Consider the following 15,045-nt stretch of genomic DNA (forward strand, 5'->3'; position numbering starts at 1 on the left):
CTACGTTTGGTCTTTCGTGACGAATCATGGCATGTACCCATCTTATCCATCTCGAAGTGGCAAAGCCGAACTGCAGATCGATCAAATGCCGAAACCGCCAACGGGAATGAATGAGGCAGCTAAAGGGAGGGGCAACTGTAGCTTCTTGGCTCGCCTCTCAACATTCCTAAAGTACATCCTCACAGTTCTGTGCACCGCAATTTTATGGCCATCCCTATCAGCGAATGCCTTCACCTTCATCATGAATGCGAACTCACAATAATTGGCAAAATGACGATGTTCCTTGACCAGCTGCCCTGATTCCCCAATTCGGCCCTCATTCAATAGCCCCAAGTACTGATTCAATATCTCTCTAAACTATACTACTGTCCATCTAGACTCGACTTACGGGTTAAACACACCTCTACGTCAACAAGGTGCATGACGACGCCATGGAGCTGATTCACATCGTTTCCAAGACGTACTTGATCCCTTCCCACACTTCCTGGGCAGTGGACTGGATTTCCTGCGGAGGCAGAACAAATCCACTGGCCCCATTCCAACCTGGTCGAAGCTCGATCGTCCATGTAAACTCTGCACCGGCCTTGCCCGCCATGTAATCAGGCGAGGTACCGGTGCTCGGATACAGCGTGGAGCAACTTGGGCCGTAGGTGTACTGTGTGCCGTTGACCTTGAAGATACGGTGCGCCATCTCGCCAGCCAGCTTCATCTGTGTCTTGTTGTTCCCGGCCACAGCATCACAATCGTAGCCGTACGGCAGGAGGATATACTGACCATAACTGTGGAAATCGACAAAAAGCTTGATGTCGTTTGACTGGGTTAGGTTCTTGGTGAAATCGACGATGGCTTTGATCTCAGGCGTATCTCCTGGTGCTTTGCCCTTGTAGATCTCTGAGCATGGCTCGGTGGAGGCACCGCCCTCAACTTCCCACTTGTAAGGCCAGTTCCGGTTTCCGTCTGTTCCCACACAAGAGGTTCCCTTGCGAGGCTGACGGTTCTTCCTCCACAGACGATCTTTGGACTGGGTGTAGACAAACCCTGAGTTTGGGTTAGCACATGTGACGCCCAGTTGGTTGTAAACTCACCGTCGGGGTTGACAAAAGGAATCATGTAGAAGTCGTATTTGTCGACAATTTCCCTAATGTCATAGTCACTCAGATAACCACTAATAAGCTGCCATGCAAGGTATTCTTGGACCTATATCATTGTTGATCAGCCAATACAGAAATGGTAGCCAAAATGTCTTCACTTACGGGAGCTGCAATCCACTCGCGCGCATGGACTGTGGCGTGGAAGTAGATGGCGGGCTTCATCCCCTTGCCACCTTTGCCCCAGAAGTGAATACCGTAGATATCTCGGCCCTGGTACGATTTGCCGGTGACGAATATTTCCGAGTTGGTAGGGATTGCAGCATGGAGGTCCTCGAAGAATCCACGGTGATGCGTATAGTTGTGGTAGGTGTTGAACCATGACAGGTCAGGCAGGGGAGCCATGAGTTCTCCCGACTTGAATGACGCACGATTCTCTATGATTGTCCAGAATTAGTATTTGGTCATTTCGAGCATGTGAATTGACGTACTGCTGATATAAGGCTCAAAGGCGCCTTCAATGGCAAAGTCAGCGCCCAGATCGTCACTGATTACTGTCACCTGAAGGCCCAGGGCCTCAAAATCGGAGATACTTTGAGGAGGGATAGCAATATCTAGGTGGTTAGAATGGCCTTTCTCGCACCCTAGAGAGACAGAGCCGAAGGACGATAGCTGATCTCTGATTTGCTCGATATTCTTGGCAGCTGTGACGCGAAAGGCTTTGTACCCACCGTACGAAACACGTTCGGCTACGACGAGGGTGAAAATCCAAGAAAGGAGGAGAATGTGGAATCTCGCCTTCATTTCGATGTGAGCTCTCGGGGGTTGGAAGCAGGTGGTATAGGTGGGTGTCTGCCAATCGATATCAACAGCTCGTCGGCGCTTGGGATAGGTGTGCCTGATCGGGTTTGGTGACCTGTGTTCTGACCCCTCCACATGAGGATATTATATATATTGTGGATGCGATACTCAATCACTGCCATTCCAACCCGCGGAACAATTCATGAGCAACGGGGTCTCTTATTCCCCGCCATGAGCAAGTTTGTTCGATGAGCGTTTCATCCAGATCAAACGTGACTCAACACCCGATTTATATAGGTCGTGATTAACATGGCGAGCTTCATACCTTGACTCATATCTGATTCACGATGGAGTTATTATGTTGGTTGTGGTTTAATGTTCCCCTATAACTGCCAAGCCATGTACAGGTCCAGCGTGCTGGCGTGGAAAAGAGCTACTCTCCAAAGGCACCAAGGCCCTGGTTATTTGACTTTCAACACTCCGGGGATATCTTAATGAAATGTGCCGGCTACTACTCAGGAGTCATGCATCAGCCCGATGGCTCATAGCTTACTGAAGAGTCACTTTCGTGATTGTTGATGATGACTCTCCTCTGCTCGACCAAGCAGAGCATCAGTCACTTCTATTATCCTCGTACTCGTCGCTTACTATTCACAGGCATAACTGACAGTTTGACTTGTGTCACAATTCATGACTGTTGTGAAATCTTCACCCAGTCGTACGCTGCTGTGGCCCGCTATTATGCCGAGCGTGGACCAGTTGATGCCATCAGTTGAGAGAAGCAGATGATGTAATTTGTCAGTCACCCGACTGAACGTCTTTCATTCATTTGGCGTAATAGTTATCTACACAAGGTGGTCCAAACTTTTCGTTGCGTGACAATATTAGAATACAGAAGCAGTGAATGGCTGAGCAATTCGACCGAGCCTGGAATCACACATTTGGCAAACTCCATAGAAAATCCCAAGACCTGTCCTCCTGTTCGGCAAATTCATTTGTATCGTTAGAAAACCCAAATGGCGCAATGCTTGGATCAAAAGGAAGCGCCAACCAGTCGTCGACAGCTGCCATTGGCACGTCCCCCAAACTCTCTCCTTGCGGAACACCACTGTCGAAAGCCCACTGAGTGCTCTCATCAACCAGAGGAATGCCTCTTGGAATAGATGTTGGGACCATTCCCTGCCTAAATTTCTCCAGGTGCATCTCCAGTAACTCTCCGTAGCGAGAAGCGAGGTGCATCTCGTCCAGGTTACTTGCTTTTAGTGCCTCGATACTCCTCTCCAAGACGTTCAAAGAAGCCTCCAGGTCCGTAGTGCGGCTTCCCAGACTAAGAGCTTTCAATAAAAAGATGGAAGCCATAATTATGCGTAGAAACACTCTGACAGGGCAGTATCGGAGCGTACCAGCCTCGGAAAGCCTGTTGATCGACTCAAGAGCCTGGCATGAGCCATCAATCACCTCCCTGATGAAGGAATAGTCGGTCGCTGTGATAGAAGATTGAAAGATGTCGGTATTGATGGAATTGGGAGGTCTCCCGCCGAGGACACGATCAACGACGGCTTGGATCCCCAGTGAGTTCATGAAGGCACGGAGATAGTTGAACTCGATCGAGAGGTCTTCGTAGGCATGTGCTGACAGGTCTAGACGATCAAAAGTCAGCAGGTTTGACGAGACAGAGAAGGGAATACATACTTTCTCGACAAAGGTGAGTTGCTTTCCACGTCGCCAACTGTTGCTGGAAGTGCTTGATGATGTTTACGTATCTGCCACTGCTCAAGATCTCGCGAATGGCCGTTGCTGATGGGCAGAGTACGTCGATGATAGTTCTTGTGAGGCTGGTAAGGTTGAGCCAGGCATTGACGCTGGCCGAGTCATCTTGCCCGCCCTGTGAGCGCTCCGACATGAATCGGGAGATAGAGGTAGGCATCATGGAAGGACACCCTAGTCTACTAGACTGTTGTTCCAAAAAGATGTAAAGAAGGTCGCGCAGACGTGTCTGTTGGGCTTGAAGGCCTGGAGGCTGGATGGATCCTGAGTCGCTCGTGTCGCAAACCCCCAACTCAAGGGCCAGGGATTGTGCGCATCCCAGAAGCATCCAAGACATACGGTCTGAGGTCTTTGCAGGTAGTATAACGTCACGAAGCCATAGAGCGTCGTTGTCATCAGTGGCATCTGCTTGATTCCCGAACTGATCATCTCGAGGATCCGGAAATGAGAGGAGAAGGGAAGAGTCCCAGCCATCTGCAGCAGGTGGTAAGTGTATTGCTTGCGGGTGCCATTCAATAATTAGTAGCAGAGCATCGATTGATCCTCTCGTCCTTGTCTTGGCTTTGGATCGCTTTTCTTGCCCAAAGATGATCCTCATCACAAGGTGCTGACAGTGCTCCCATAGCCGGTGGTGCACGAGAGTACTCCGAGTAATGCCACTAGCGCCCTGTAGGATGTGATATCTAGAAGAAATCATGAGGATCACGCAACAGAGAAGAGGTTCTTGTGTGATGATCTTGTAGTGCTTGTCTTGACTCAAGTCAAGTCCCTTGGATACTAAGGAGAGGGGTGCCAGGTTGTGCTGAAATCTGTTGAGAGGGACATGGACCACCATGGTTAGCAACATATCCGTCGGCATGCAGTTGCAACTTACAATTCCATGTAGGTGACTGCTTCTTCAGCTGTGAACCATCCCATCTTGACGAACCGGAAAGCTCGCCAAACTGTCAATGCATCGGGGGATGCGGGTGACAGGTAGATTGGTCTCGAAGTTCTCATAGATACAGTTGTTTGAGGAGTCACTATCTCGGCTCCTGGGTGCAGCGGGTGTTGTGAAACCGAAGGCGGATTGCTGGGTGTTGTTCCGTCTTGTTTGACATGTTCGATGGCAGCTTGAAACAATAGCCGGAGAGCGTCTTTGCCATTGGAGACCAATGTTCTCATAACACTGTCAGTGAGGTCTCCGGTGGGCCCCGTCGAGCCAAGAGAGGGAGAGGTGCCGGTGCCCTCTTGACGTGATTGAGGGAGGTCTTGGGCCAGGATGTTGCCCACTGCTAATGGAAGATCTTGGTAATCTTGTGTGGGAAGGACAACATCGGTGGTATCGTTTAGGAGCTGCGAGGGCTCCTCGGTGTATGTATCAGGCTCCTCGCGAGGGAAAGTTGACGCCCGAGCAGGTGATGTGCTCTCGCGTGTAGAGCTGCCTTCTATCTAAATGTCAGTCCTCCATGTGCTTGACCGATAGCGATTCATGGGCATGTTCGGCATACCCTCTTTTGATGAACCTCTCCTACCGGCCACGTCCCTTTTTCGATGTGAACGTTCGTGGCTGAAGATGCATTCCTTCAGCTCTCGTTGACACCTCAAGCAGGAGGCGCCGGGCGTATCAACAACGCAGCGGATCTTCTTCCTTCGGCATAGTTCGCATGCCTGATAGCCCCGTCGGAAGTCCCGTACGCGCCGTCCGCGAGTGGGCCCATCGGCGCGAGGCAAAGTGGGCTGGGGTTGGGCGTCGTTATCCATTCAAAGCGGAGGGAATAGGCATGTCCTGATCTGAGTAGAGAGTTGCAAGGGAGTCGCTTGGATGAGACCTCGGCCGGTCAAGAATCGGAAAGTGGCGGATGGTGACGGACTTAAATGCTTCTCACCGTGACGTGTATCGCCCCCAAGCGAAACTCTGCCGAGCACCAGCTTTGAGCTAGCGCCGCGATGATCAAAACTGACTTAAGACCGCAAACCTGAGTGGCTGGATCTCTGGCGTCTCTTCAGATTAGCGTTTGTTCGTGCGGGGTAGAGCAGGTGTGTGTGTGGAGATGCTCTGGGGTTAGGCTTGGCTCTTAGCACGGCCAGCCAGGTGGGTTGAAGAAATCACCGCCGCTCTCCCCATACAATTTTGGTGCCAGTACCGGCGGAGTTTTTTCAACCCACCTGCCAGCCTACACAGGCCCGGAGTTCGGATAGTCTACAAGCATGATACAGTACGTGAATGCAATGCCAGAGGCCAAAACGGAGATGGAATTGCAGTACGGAGCATAGTCTCGGTATTGCGACAAAAAGACACTCGGGGATGGGGAAGACGTACGTCACAGAACGCGGCACACACATTGCTTAAGAGGTACAGCGAATTATCTTCCTGTATAACAGACTACCTTATCGAACACATAAACCCACAGGTGTACAGCAAGGAACTAATTCCAAACTACCTAAGAAGTATAATACCCAAAAAGTGCCAGACTGCGTCTTCCAGACTAATCAGGCGTCTCTGCTTGCACCTAAGTCAGGTAGCGGAAGTTCTTGTTCTTGTCGCCAAGCTCCGTCACATCAACAGAAACAGTCGCATCGACAGGTCCATACTCGCGATCACGTCTGTTGTTCTCGCGCTCCAAAGCAAAGTGCAGGCCAAGGGCCAAGATACTGATGAGGCCAGTGAGACCGCAGCCGATCGCCGTGCCACGAGTGTAGAGAGGCCTAAAAATGGCACAGCATCGTTAGTAACGTATTCTAGACAAGACTAGTACCATGTCATTCAGAGATGAGGGAGACTTACCCATCAGTGCTAGGGAAAACAACACTGCTGACAAAAGAAGAGCATTGGCCAAATGTGGCCAAGATTGCAAGCCCAGCTCCCTTCTTTGAGTCGCCGCCTTGGTTGTTTAGCAGCCAGGTGATATTGATGCAAAGAGCAGGGAACACTCCGCAGGAGGCAAGAAAGACGCCAGCGTAGCGAGCAGCTTTCTTCGACTGGTCCTGAACAAGGACCAGGATGAGATAACCAGCGAAGCCAACGATGGAACTCCCGCTCACAATGAACCCTCTCTTTCCAAATTTGTCGCTAACAAAAGCAGCGGCAACGCAGCAAAGGAAGGCCAAGAAATAAGGGGGTGCTGTAAGGCCCTGCGCCGTAACGGAAGAGTACCCCATGTCGCGAACAATGGTAGGAAGAAAGTTGGAAAGACCCGCAAAAGAGTAGTTACAGCAGAAATGGATCATGGTGTGGACATAGTTCTGATAGTCGGTCAGACCAGCGAAAATCTGGTCCCAGCGAACCTGAGTCTTCTTCGTTCGATCTCGAACTTGGAGACGTTCGACGGCATATGTGGCATCCTGCTCGGACAGGTATTTTGCCTTGGCGGGAGAGTCTGCCAGGAAGAACCAGGTGACCAAGGAAAAGAGGACTGTAGGTGCACCCTCTGTAATGTGTGAGTTAGCCATGCAGTCTAGAGTGAGGTGATTGTGGACATACCAATAATGAAAAGGTACCTCCAAGGCTCCAAGGAGCCCTTGATGTGGGTAATTCCATAGGCCAAAGCAGATGCAAAGCAGTTGGCCAAAGGTGACATTCCCAGAAGCAGGGAAACGCGAAAACCAAGTTCCTTGCGCTTATAGAACAATGACAGGAAATAAGGGGCACCGGCACCAAATGCTGCCTCAAAGATGCCAAGGAGGGCACGAGTAGCAATGAGGCCACCAAGGTTCTGAGAAGCACCAGAGCACATTGCAGCAGTTCCCCAGCTGGGAGGTGAATAGTCAGTGTCAGAAGTCTTGCTGGGTGCTAGACTGAATAAGGAGTTTTACTCACAGAACGCAAAGTACAGCAACGTATTTGCTGGCGGGCAAGATCTTCCAGAACAAGTTTGTCCATTCGAACGCGACATAGCAAATGTAAAACGCGTTGAGAACCCAGGACCAATCCGAGTCACTGAGTCCGAGATCCTCCTTGGCACCAGCGGCTTTGGCATTTCCGATATTTCCTCGATCGAGATAGGACAAGACGTAAAGGCAACAAACGATGGGAAGGAGGCGGCGATCGAACTACGCAGATAGTTAGTAGATTGTTGTCCAAGTGCATCTTTGTTACATACCGTTCGCCGAATTCTCGCGTTCGCTTCTTCGGGAACTTCAACATGGGGCTGCTCTTCGCGTACTCCATGTTCGAGCTCCTCCGCGTTCAGGGACATCTTTCGGTCCACAGATGACTGGTCCATTGTAGTGGTGGACTGCTTGAGGCAGCAGCAACGTGAAATGAAGAAGAGATGTTCAGACTTGATGATGACGGGATTGCAAGATGGATAGTGCGAAGGACCAGGACGGGTTTTAGTAGATATCAGGCCGAGTGATATGTTTAGGTGTTTCGATCTAACTGCTGATAGATGCCGTCACTCTCCGAGGATGGTTCGTGGCCCAAGCCCCTTTGATCTCATCTCGGTCCATCCTTGCTAAACGCGGGGACCCCGCATACCCCAGGATCTTCAGGGAGGATGGCTCCGCATCTCCGAGCGGCGGCGCCATTCCCGAGCGCGTCGGTATCCGGCACTTTCCAGTACTATCCGAGAGCTCCATCGTTATCCGAAGCATTACGGAGGTGGTACCTTTGCAGGTTCGATCGAGCCCCAGGTATATAACCTGTTCTTTGACATCATTTCCAGGTTTCTTATCATCATCCAGCTCAACATCACTTCATCAATTGACCTCAATCATCACTCAAAGCCACAATGTCCAAGTCCATCGTCAACACTACCCCTTATCCCTTCCAGTTCTCCGCTCCAACTCTAGAGAAGTCTGGCAAGCCCGGCCAAATTGAAGATGTGTCTGGTACATTGAAGAATGTCCGAGGTAAGATTCCGTCGATCCAGGCATCGGCCCTTCGCACCATGATGCTTGAGGCCCACCGGGATCCGACCAAAATTCTTGCCCACTGCTGCAGTTACGATGGTCTCTCCTCGCGCCTAGTCGAAGAGGCAGGTTTCCCAATGGTGTTCCTCGCTGGATATCCCGTGTCGAGTGCCTACGGTCTTCCTGACACTGGCTACATTGCGATGGCGGAGATGTGCGACAAGATCCAAGAGGCTGTCCGACAGGTTTCCGTTCCTGTTATGGCCGATGGAGACACCGGTTACGGCAGCCCTCTCAACGTCAAGAGGACAGTGGAGAGCTACGCTCTTGCCGGCGCCGCTGGAGTTATGATTGAGGATCAAACGTGGCCGAAGCGTAAGTGCTCAATACTGTTTTTAGCTCCAATTTAGCCACCCGAAGCTAATTTTCACAGGCTGCGGCCACACCAAGGGAAAGTCTGTTGTGTCTCGAGGTGAGGCATATGCTCGCATTCAAGCAGCTTGCGACGCCCGTGACCAAGGCAGGGATATCTTTGTTCTTGCCCGAACAGATGCCTTGATTCATGGGTGGGAGGAGGCTCTCAGCCGTGCCAAGGAGTTCAAGCGGATCGGCGTTGATGCCGTGTTCGTCGAAGCCCTTCCTGATCGCGAATCTATGCGTCGTTGCGTCGAGGAAGTTGGCATTCCTACCTTTGCGAACAGTGAGTGGCTATCTGCATAACTTCCAAAATAATCTCTGACAGCTGACTTAAAACTTCCAGTCATTGAGGGTGGCAAGACCGAGAATCTGTCAGCAAAGGATCTTGCTGAGCTGGGTTTCTGCGCTGTCGCTTACCCCTGGACGCTCGTTGCTGCGAAGCTCAAGAGTATTCGCGAAACATTGGAGGAGCTGAAGAAGAGTATGACTGTCGGAAAGCCGCCATTGATTCTTTCCTATAGCGAGGTCTGTGAAGGTGTCGGCTTCAACAAGTACTGGGATTTGGAGGACAGATACAAGTTCAAGGAGGATGGTTTGGTCAACGACCCTGCGAACGGTAGTGCTTGATTGCACAGAAGTCTACATATCTAGTTAGACACTTAGAAGGCATGTGATCCTTCGGATGAGAGGCAATAGGGTAAAAAAAAAAAAAAGAATACACAAATCACTTCAACTGCTGGATTGATAGGTTGAGATATGCCCTTTACGGCTACCATGCGTACCACTCGGTAGCTTGTTACTCTTCTCCTGAATTTTGATAATCAATTTAAATGTATTCCAGGCATGAAGATTAAGCGGATCATCGAAGTCAGATGAACACTTGGCTGTACAGTGCATAGCGATGATTATGAAGCTCGCCTTTGCGTCTTAGGACCAGATGAACACTTGCGACTGATACGATTTACTGGCCGGCAAGAAATAGTATACATTTGATTGCTACAAGAAATAATAATACAATCTTAAGCTTTGAGAATGGTGGTGGACTCGGCACAAGAAAAACATTCACTTTTTCCTAGTAGAGGAAGTGCCAGACGCAACACCAGCAAATAGAGTTATACCAGTCGAAAGGGTCAACTTAATCTACTACAAAGTTAGTCCAGCTGATAATCTCAATTATCAAATTGGAACGTGGTATAGAACTGAACCGACCGCAGGGGAGCTGCGCTGCCTGCGTATCAGCAAGACGTGTATTCTTTCATCTAGGTTAAGTTATAGTTTTACCTTTTGCGAGTCTTTTCCTGTTCTGGACTACGCACGTGCTGATGACGCCCGCCGTTTTCACTTTAAATTTAAGGTTAGTATGTAGGTCTCTGGGTAGGGTAAGAGCACGTCATGCAGTCTGCGAATCCGGAAGGCACGACTGTGCCGTTGTGGTAGTATATTTAATCTTCCGAAGAACTTCATCACTAATGTTAATCCAACACACAAAGAAATTTACAAAAACAATAACTCAGCAACAAAGCTGAACAGAGTTGGCAGAATGAACAATGCCAGGAGGCACTTCGAGCACCGTACCTACGGGTCCCAGTCCCCGTTCCAGCTCATACCTTCTTAATTCATTGCTCGTCATTTCAACCAACGCAATTGTAATCCATACTTGATTGATGGCTATTTTTCTTTGTTTCCCGGATCGACATTAGCAAGCGAGTTTGGAAGACGGAAGACGAACAACAGATGGCGACTGAGGGGACCTCCGCAGCCCCCTTTCTTCCAAGCAATGGCGCGGGGGGTCATCAACCATGAGAATGTGGCAGACATCAAGGTTCTACGTAGTATTTGTAAGCCTAGCGCCAGAGCTACCCAATAGCTTAAGCGCCGGTGTCATGGCATCCCTTGGCAGTATTCAGCTCGGCACCAAGATTTACGGGTCAAGGGATAGCTGCTTGCAATAGCCGACGTCGACGTGACCCAAGACGGCAGGCCAACTCGTATGCCTCCTAGAAACCGAAACCCGGTGGAAGTTTAAACCGCCTTGCATGTGAATTGGCTCCAGCAAGGATACCCAAGTATAGTGCGCAGCCCCGATATGGACAATGCGCCCGAAGCACGCGATAACGCTCGAGATAGGTGTTCTTTATTAGATCAACTAATCGGTAGGTGAAATCTTTCGGCAATCATGCGACTGATCACCCACTTGCCAGATCGACAATGGCTTTTCCCACAATGGGACCCTCCCGTTGAGGTGATCGGCGGCTTTTCCCCTTGCGAGTAATCCTCCGTTCTAGGCGTGAACAAAAGGGCCCAGGGGCGGGGCTTCCCGTGTTCGCTAGTCAAAACGAGAAGGAGCTTAATATGGACGGAAAGGAACCATATCGCTTGGCCTTTGACTTTGACTCGCGGGGCTTTAGCATTAACATAGGCATTAAGGGCATTTTCCCTGTAGTGGCGGAGGAGTCCGCCGACAAAGGAACTTTTTCCTTTGCCTTTCTTTTCTTGATTTACTATTCGTTCCCCGTGACCAGCGATTTGATAAGCCGTGACTGGTGGAAAGGGACATTCAGCCGAGAAAATGTGACTCGGAAAAGGCCCCGGCATTCTTCATGGATTAGACCTATGTAACAGGATGGAACGCCGGGCACGATTTCATCATCTCTTGGCATCTACTACTGTGATGATTCTATGCTGCACTATTACCTTCCCTACTTGGATATGCCGGCCATACACCGTTTAGGAAGCTGAGTGAAGCAGGATAACAAGTTGCAAGGCTATTGCAGCATCACGCAAGATATTGCTCAAGATACGGATGAATTTAGTCTTACGACGTTCCTCAAGATGCCAAGAAGGTTGGATTATCAAGTATAAATATGTTGGTAAACACCCAGTTTCTTTGATTCAATCCTCTCCAGGCTCTCAGTCCATCGCATCATCATCCTCTCTGCTCTTCAATCTTCATCATGGCTAGCTTTCGTCGTCTCGCGCTCTTCCTCGGAGCCCTGCTCCCCGCTGCCCTAGCTGCACCTGTTGACGGTCCAGTTAGACGCCAGGAAGCCGCCGCTATCCCCAACAAGTACATCATCACTCTCAAGCCCGAGGCTTCCGACAGCAAGATCTCTGCTCATCTTGACTGGGTTGGAGATGTCCACCGCCGCAGCCTGTCCAAGCGTGACACTGCCGGTGTTGAGGAGACCTACAACATCAGCAACTGGAACGCCTATGCTGGCGAGTTTGACGACGCGACCATTGAAGAGATCAAGAACAGCCCTGAGGTAATCTCATAACTACGCATGACATCATCATCTCAAGCTAACAAAATCAGGTTGCCTTTGTTGAGCCGGACTATGAAGCCTATCTCTGGGTCGAAGAGTCCAGTGAGCTGTCTGACCGTGCTCTTACCACTCAGACTGGTGCCACCTGGGGTCTTGGTACGATCTCTCACCGCACCTCCGGCTCTACCAGCTACATCTATGACACCTCTGCTGGCTCTGGCTCTTATGCCTATGTTGTGGACAGTGGTGTCCAGGTTGGACACTCCCAGTTCGGCAGCCGCGCCTCTCTTGGTTTCAACGCCTTCTCTGGCGCTCACACTGATACCCTTGGTCACGGCACTCACGTCGCTGGTACTATCGCCGGCTCCACCTATGGTGTTGCCAAGCAGGTCAGTTAACCCTGCATCCCATATATAGTTGCATAATTAACACTTTCCTTAGGCCAACATCATCTCCGTCAAGGTCTTCCAGGGCAACCAGGGATCCACCTCCACCATTCTGTCTGGCTTCAACTGGGCTGTGAACGACATCACCTCCAAGAGCCGCCAGGGTCGCTCCGTAATTAACCTGTCTCTCGGTATGTCTATCCCTTCTCATGATAATTGACATCAACGCTAATAACCAATTAGGTGGCCAGTCTTCGCAGACTTGGATCTCCGCCATCACTGCTGCTTACAACTCGGGTGTTCTCTCTGTTGTTGCTGCCGGCAATGGCGACGACTTCGGCAACCCTCTCCCTGTCTCCAGCCAGTCTCCAGCCAACGCTCCCAACGCGCTGACCGTCGGTGCCATTGACTCCAGCTGGCGCCCTGCTTCCTTCACCAACTATGGTATGTATCTTCTGCGAGGTCTTCCTATCCGAATGGATGCTTACTTTTGACCAAAATAGGCCCCGGTGTTGATATCCACGCTCCTGGTGTTGCGATTCAGTCCGCTTGGATCGGCTCCAATACTGCCACTCGCACCATCGACGGTACTTCCATGGCTGCTCCCCACGTTGCGGGTCTCGCTCTTTACCTCCAGGTTCTCGAGGGCCTCAGTACCCCTGCTGCCGTCACCAACCGAATCAAGGCTCTCGGCACTTCCGGCCGTATCACCGGTACTCTCAATGGCAGCCCCAACCTTGTTGCCTACAACGGCAACGGTGCTTAAATCTGAGACAGGGCTGTTGGATGCTTGGCGTGTTTCCAGATGCAAGTTGGGTTCTGATAGCTTGCTCTATCTTGGGAAAATTACCAGTTTCCAGATGATATTGGGTCAGACAAAAGCAACTGGCTTGACACAATTAGTACATAGTTAGCCAGAAAATAGATCCGCTCTCACATCTATCCTTTTCAAGTCTTTGCAAGTTCTCCTCAGCATAATGCGCTATTTTTAGGGGTTGCTAGACCTCAGAGAACATCTATGATTCATCGCCCAGGTGCTAGGTTAGTAGTCACGAGGGAGTAAAGAGGGTGATAAAACCTTGATTATGTTTCTTCGCTCTTTTTCTAGTCCGGATCATGCCCTCCTATTTCTTTCATGTTCTCTACCATCCAGCTAATCTATCTTTTGCGCACAAAGACACAGCACAGGATGTGTTTCTCATTCCCGCGAGAGTGGAGAGTTGGGTGCCACCATCGTACTCTCGAGCGCGTTCAATCGCATTGCAAAACCAAATATGCTCCCCCGAGTATTCCAAGTATTCCAAGTCTTGAGCCATTCTCGTATACGTACACTGCCAACTCTTTCTCTATGCTTCGCGAGATATTCAAGATTATTTACCAAGTCAAGTCTTGCGATCATTCCACGGGATGACAGGCAACTCTGGCCAAAACCCTTTCCAGCGTGCCACCTTCTTTTCGTATACTGCCTCCGTCATTATCTGCTGGTTCGGTCGCACGGTGAGGCTGAACATGTCTGAGAACCCCCACGGCGCGAAAATGTCCCACTCTCCGTCATCCCTCAGCCGGACGGCAATAAGCGCCGAATTGGTGCCCCATGTGCTGATTGAAGCCTCGGAGGACTTGTGCTGTGGGCATGGTGCACCAAACTTCTTTTCGTACCAGAGATGCACTCGAGCTTGATTGCGGATTTCAACCTCGACTGGGATGTCGGCGAAAAGTTTCTCGCCGGCCTTGATGATGGTGTTCTCGGCTTCCCATGACAGATCAGATGCATCAAAATAGATCAAGTCATAGTCGTCAATGCCATTTTCAGGGTCCCGATTCGTCATGACATTCCACACAGTCTGTGTGAGGGCACCAGCGGCGAGGTACCACCCGGGGAGTTTCATCGAAGCAGCGCGTGTAAGGACAGTCATGAGTGTCTTGTTGCGTTCCAAGGCTTCGCGGAATCGCGAAATCTGTTCATTGATTGGTAACAGACTGGCTTCCATGGTTTCGTGAGTTGCGGGCTTCAGGCGGAATGTGAAAGAGGTATGGTTGTTCCAGAAGTGAGGGAGGTGCGTGAGCAATGTCTTCCCCTCTCGTCTTACGAATAGCACGTGACAGAGTGACTCAATCCTGTCGGTCGCTGCAAGCGATAAGAACAAAATAAGCTGAGGAATGTGGGACTTAATCACGCCTTTCGTTAAAGCAGTGGGATGAGATCTCTTCTCATCTAGACAGAGAATGGTCTTAGTCGATGTGAGGACAAGGAAATAACGTCGAGTAACTATGCCATAGCAGGAGTATTATGGCGACATGCATAAAACGCTCATATGAGGCATTTCCTTCTTAGCAATAATAAGTGAAGTGAGTAATCAGAATTGTGTCAGTTTGGTTCGACGTCAACTAATCCGAAATACCTACACGTATCGTTGCGTGGTTTTTCTTCTAGCCACTATCTTTGAGTTGGTCATGAGCAATATTTCCACTCTGGGCGTAGAGAAT

The 15,045-nt window shown here is 50.3% G+C and overlaps 6 protein-coding genes across 6 annotated transcripts; 2 read left to right on the plus strand and 4 right to left on the minus strand.

The window, feature by feature from the left end:
* Positions 1 to 442: 442 nt before the first annotated feature.
* On the minus strand, positions 443 to 1,892 carry NCS54_01291700 (Peptidase-M14 domain-containing protein; the record flags this gene model as incomplete). The annotated part of the gene is made up of 4 exons (XM_053158139.1): positions 443 to 1,038; positions 1,086 to 1,197; positions 1,254 to 1,525; positions 1,580 to 1,892. The coding sequence occupies 4 exons, from the start codon at positions 1,890 to 1,892 to the stop codon at positions 443 to 445; spliced, it is 1,293 nt and encodes a 430-aa protein (XP_053014114.1).
* Positions 1,893 to 2,822: 930 nt separating this feature from the next.
* Positions 2,823 to 5,399, minus strand: NCS54_01291800 (Zn(2)-C6 fungal-type domain-containing protein; the record flags this gene model as incomplete). The annotated part of the gene is made up of 4 exons (XM_053158140.1): positions 2,823 to 3,529; positions 3,582 to 4,465; positions 4,531 to 5,083; positions 5,147 to 5,399. The coding sequence occupies 4 exons, from the start codon at positions 5,397 to 5,399 to the stop codon at positions 2,823 to 2,825; spliced, it is 2,397 nt and encodes a 798-aa protein (XP_053014115.1).
* A 749-nt stretch (positions 5,400 to 6,148) lies between these two features.
* NCS54_01291900 (Hypothetical protein) lies at positions 6,149 to 7,861 on the minus strand (the record flags this gene model as incomplete). Its single annotated transcript, XM_053158141.1, has 5 exons — positions 6,149 to 6,344; positions 6,424 to 7,066; positions 7,120 to 7,388; positions 7,456 to 7,688; positions 7,739 to 7,861. The coding sequence occupies 5 exons, from the start codon at positions 7,859 to 7,861 to the stop codon at positions 6,149 to 6,151; spliced, it is 1,464 nt and encodes a 487-aa protein (XP_053014116.1).
* A 507-nt stretch (positions 7,862 to 8,368) lies between these two features.
* On the plus strand, positions 8,369 to 9,533 carry NCS54_01292000 (Hypothetical protein; the record flags this gene model as incomplete). The annotated part of the gene is made up of 3 exons (XM_053158142.1): positions 8,369 to 8,864; positions 8,923 to 9,189; positions 9,250 to 9,533. The coding sequence occupies 3 exons, from the start codon at positions 8,369 to 8,371 to the stop codon at positions 9,531 to 9,533; spliced, it is 1,047 nt and encodes a 348-aa protein (XP_053014117.1).
* Positions 9,534 to 11,860: 2,327 nt separating this feature from the next.
* NCS54_01292100 (Hypothetical protein) lies at positions 11,861 to 13,324 on the plus strand (the record flags this gene model as incomplete). Its single annotated transcript, XM_053158143.1, has 5 exons — positions 11,861 to 12,172; positions 12,223 to 12,561; positions 12,614 to 12,749; positions 12,802 to 13,002; positions 13,062 to 13,324. The coding sequence occupies 5 exons, from the start codon at positions 11,861 to 11,863 to the stop codon at positions 13,322 to 13,324; spliced, it is 1,251 nt and encodes a 416-aa protein (XP_053014118.1).
* A 616-nt stretch (positions 13,325 to 13,940) lies between these two features.
* On the minus strand, positions 13,941 to 14,549 carry NCS54_01292200 (Hypothetical protein; the record flags this gene model as incomplete). The annotated part of the gene is made up of 1 exon (XM_053158144.1): positions 13,941 to 14,549. The coding sequence occupies one exon, from the start codon at positions 14,547 to 14,549 to the stop codon at positions 13,941 to 13,943; it is 609 nt and encodes a 202-aa protein (XP_053014119.1).
* Between the last annotated feature and the right edge of the window lie 496 nt (positions 14,550 to 15,045).

Source organism: Fusarium falciforme, chromosome 10 (genome assembly GCF_026873545.1).
Source record: "Fusarium falciforme chromosome 10, complete sequence".
In the NCBI taxonomy this organism is placed as follows: Eukaryota; Fungi; Ascomycota; class Sordariomycetes; order Hypocreales; family Nectriaceae; genus Fusarium; species Fusarium falciforme.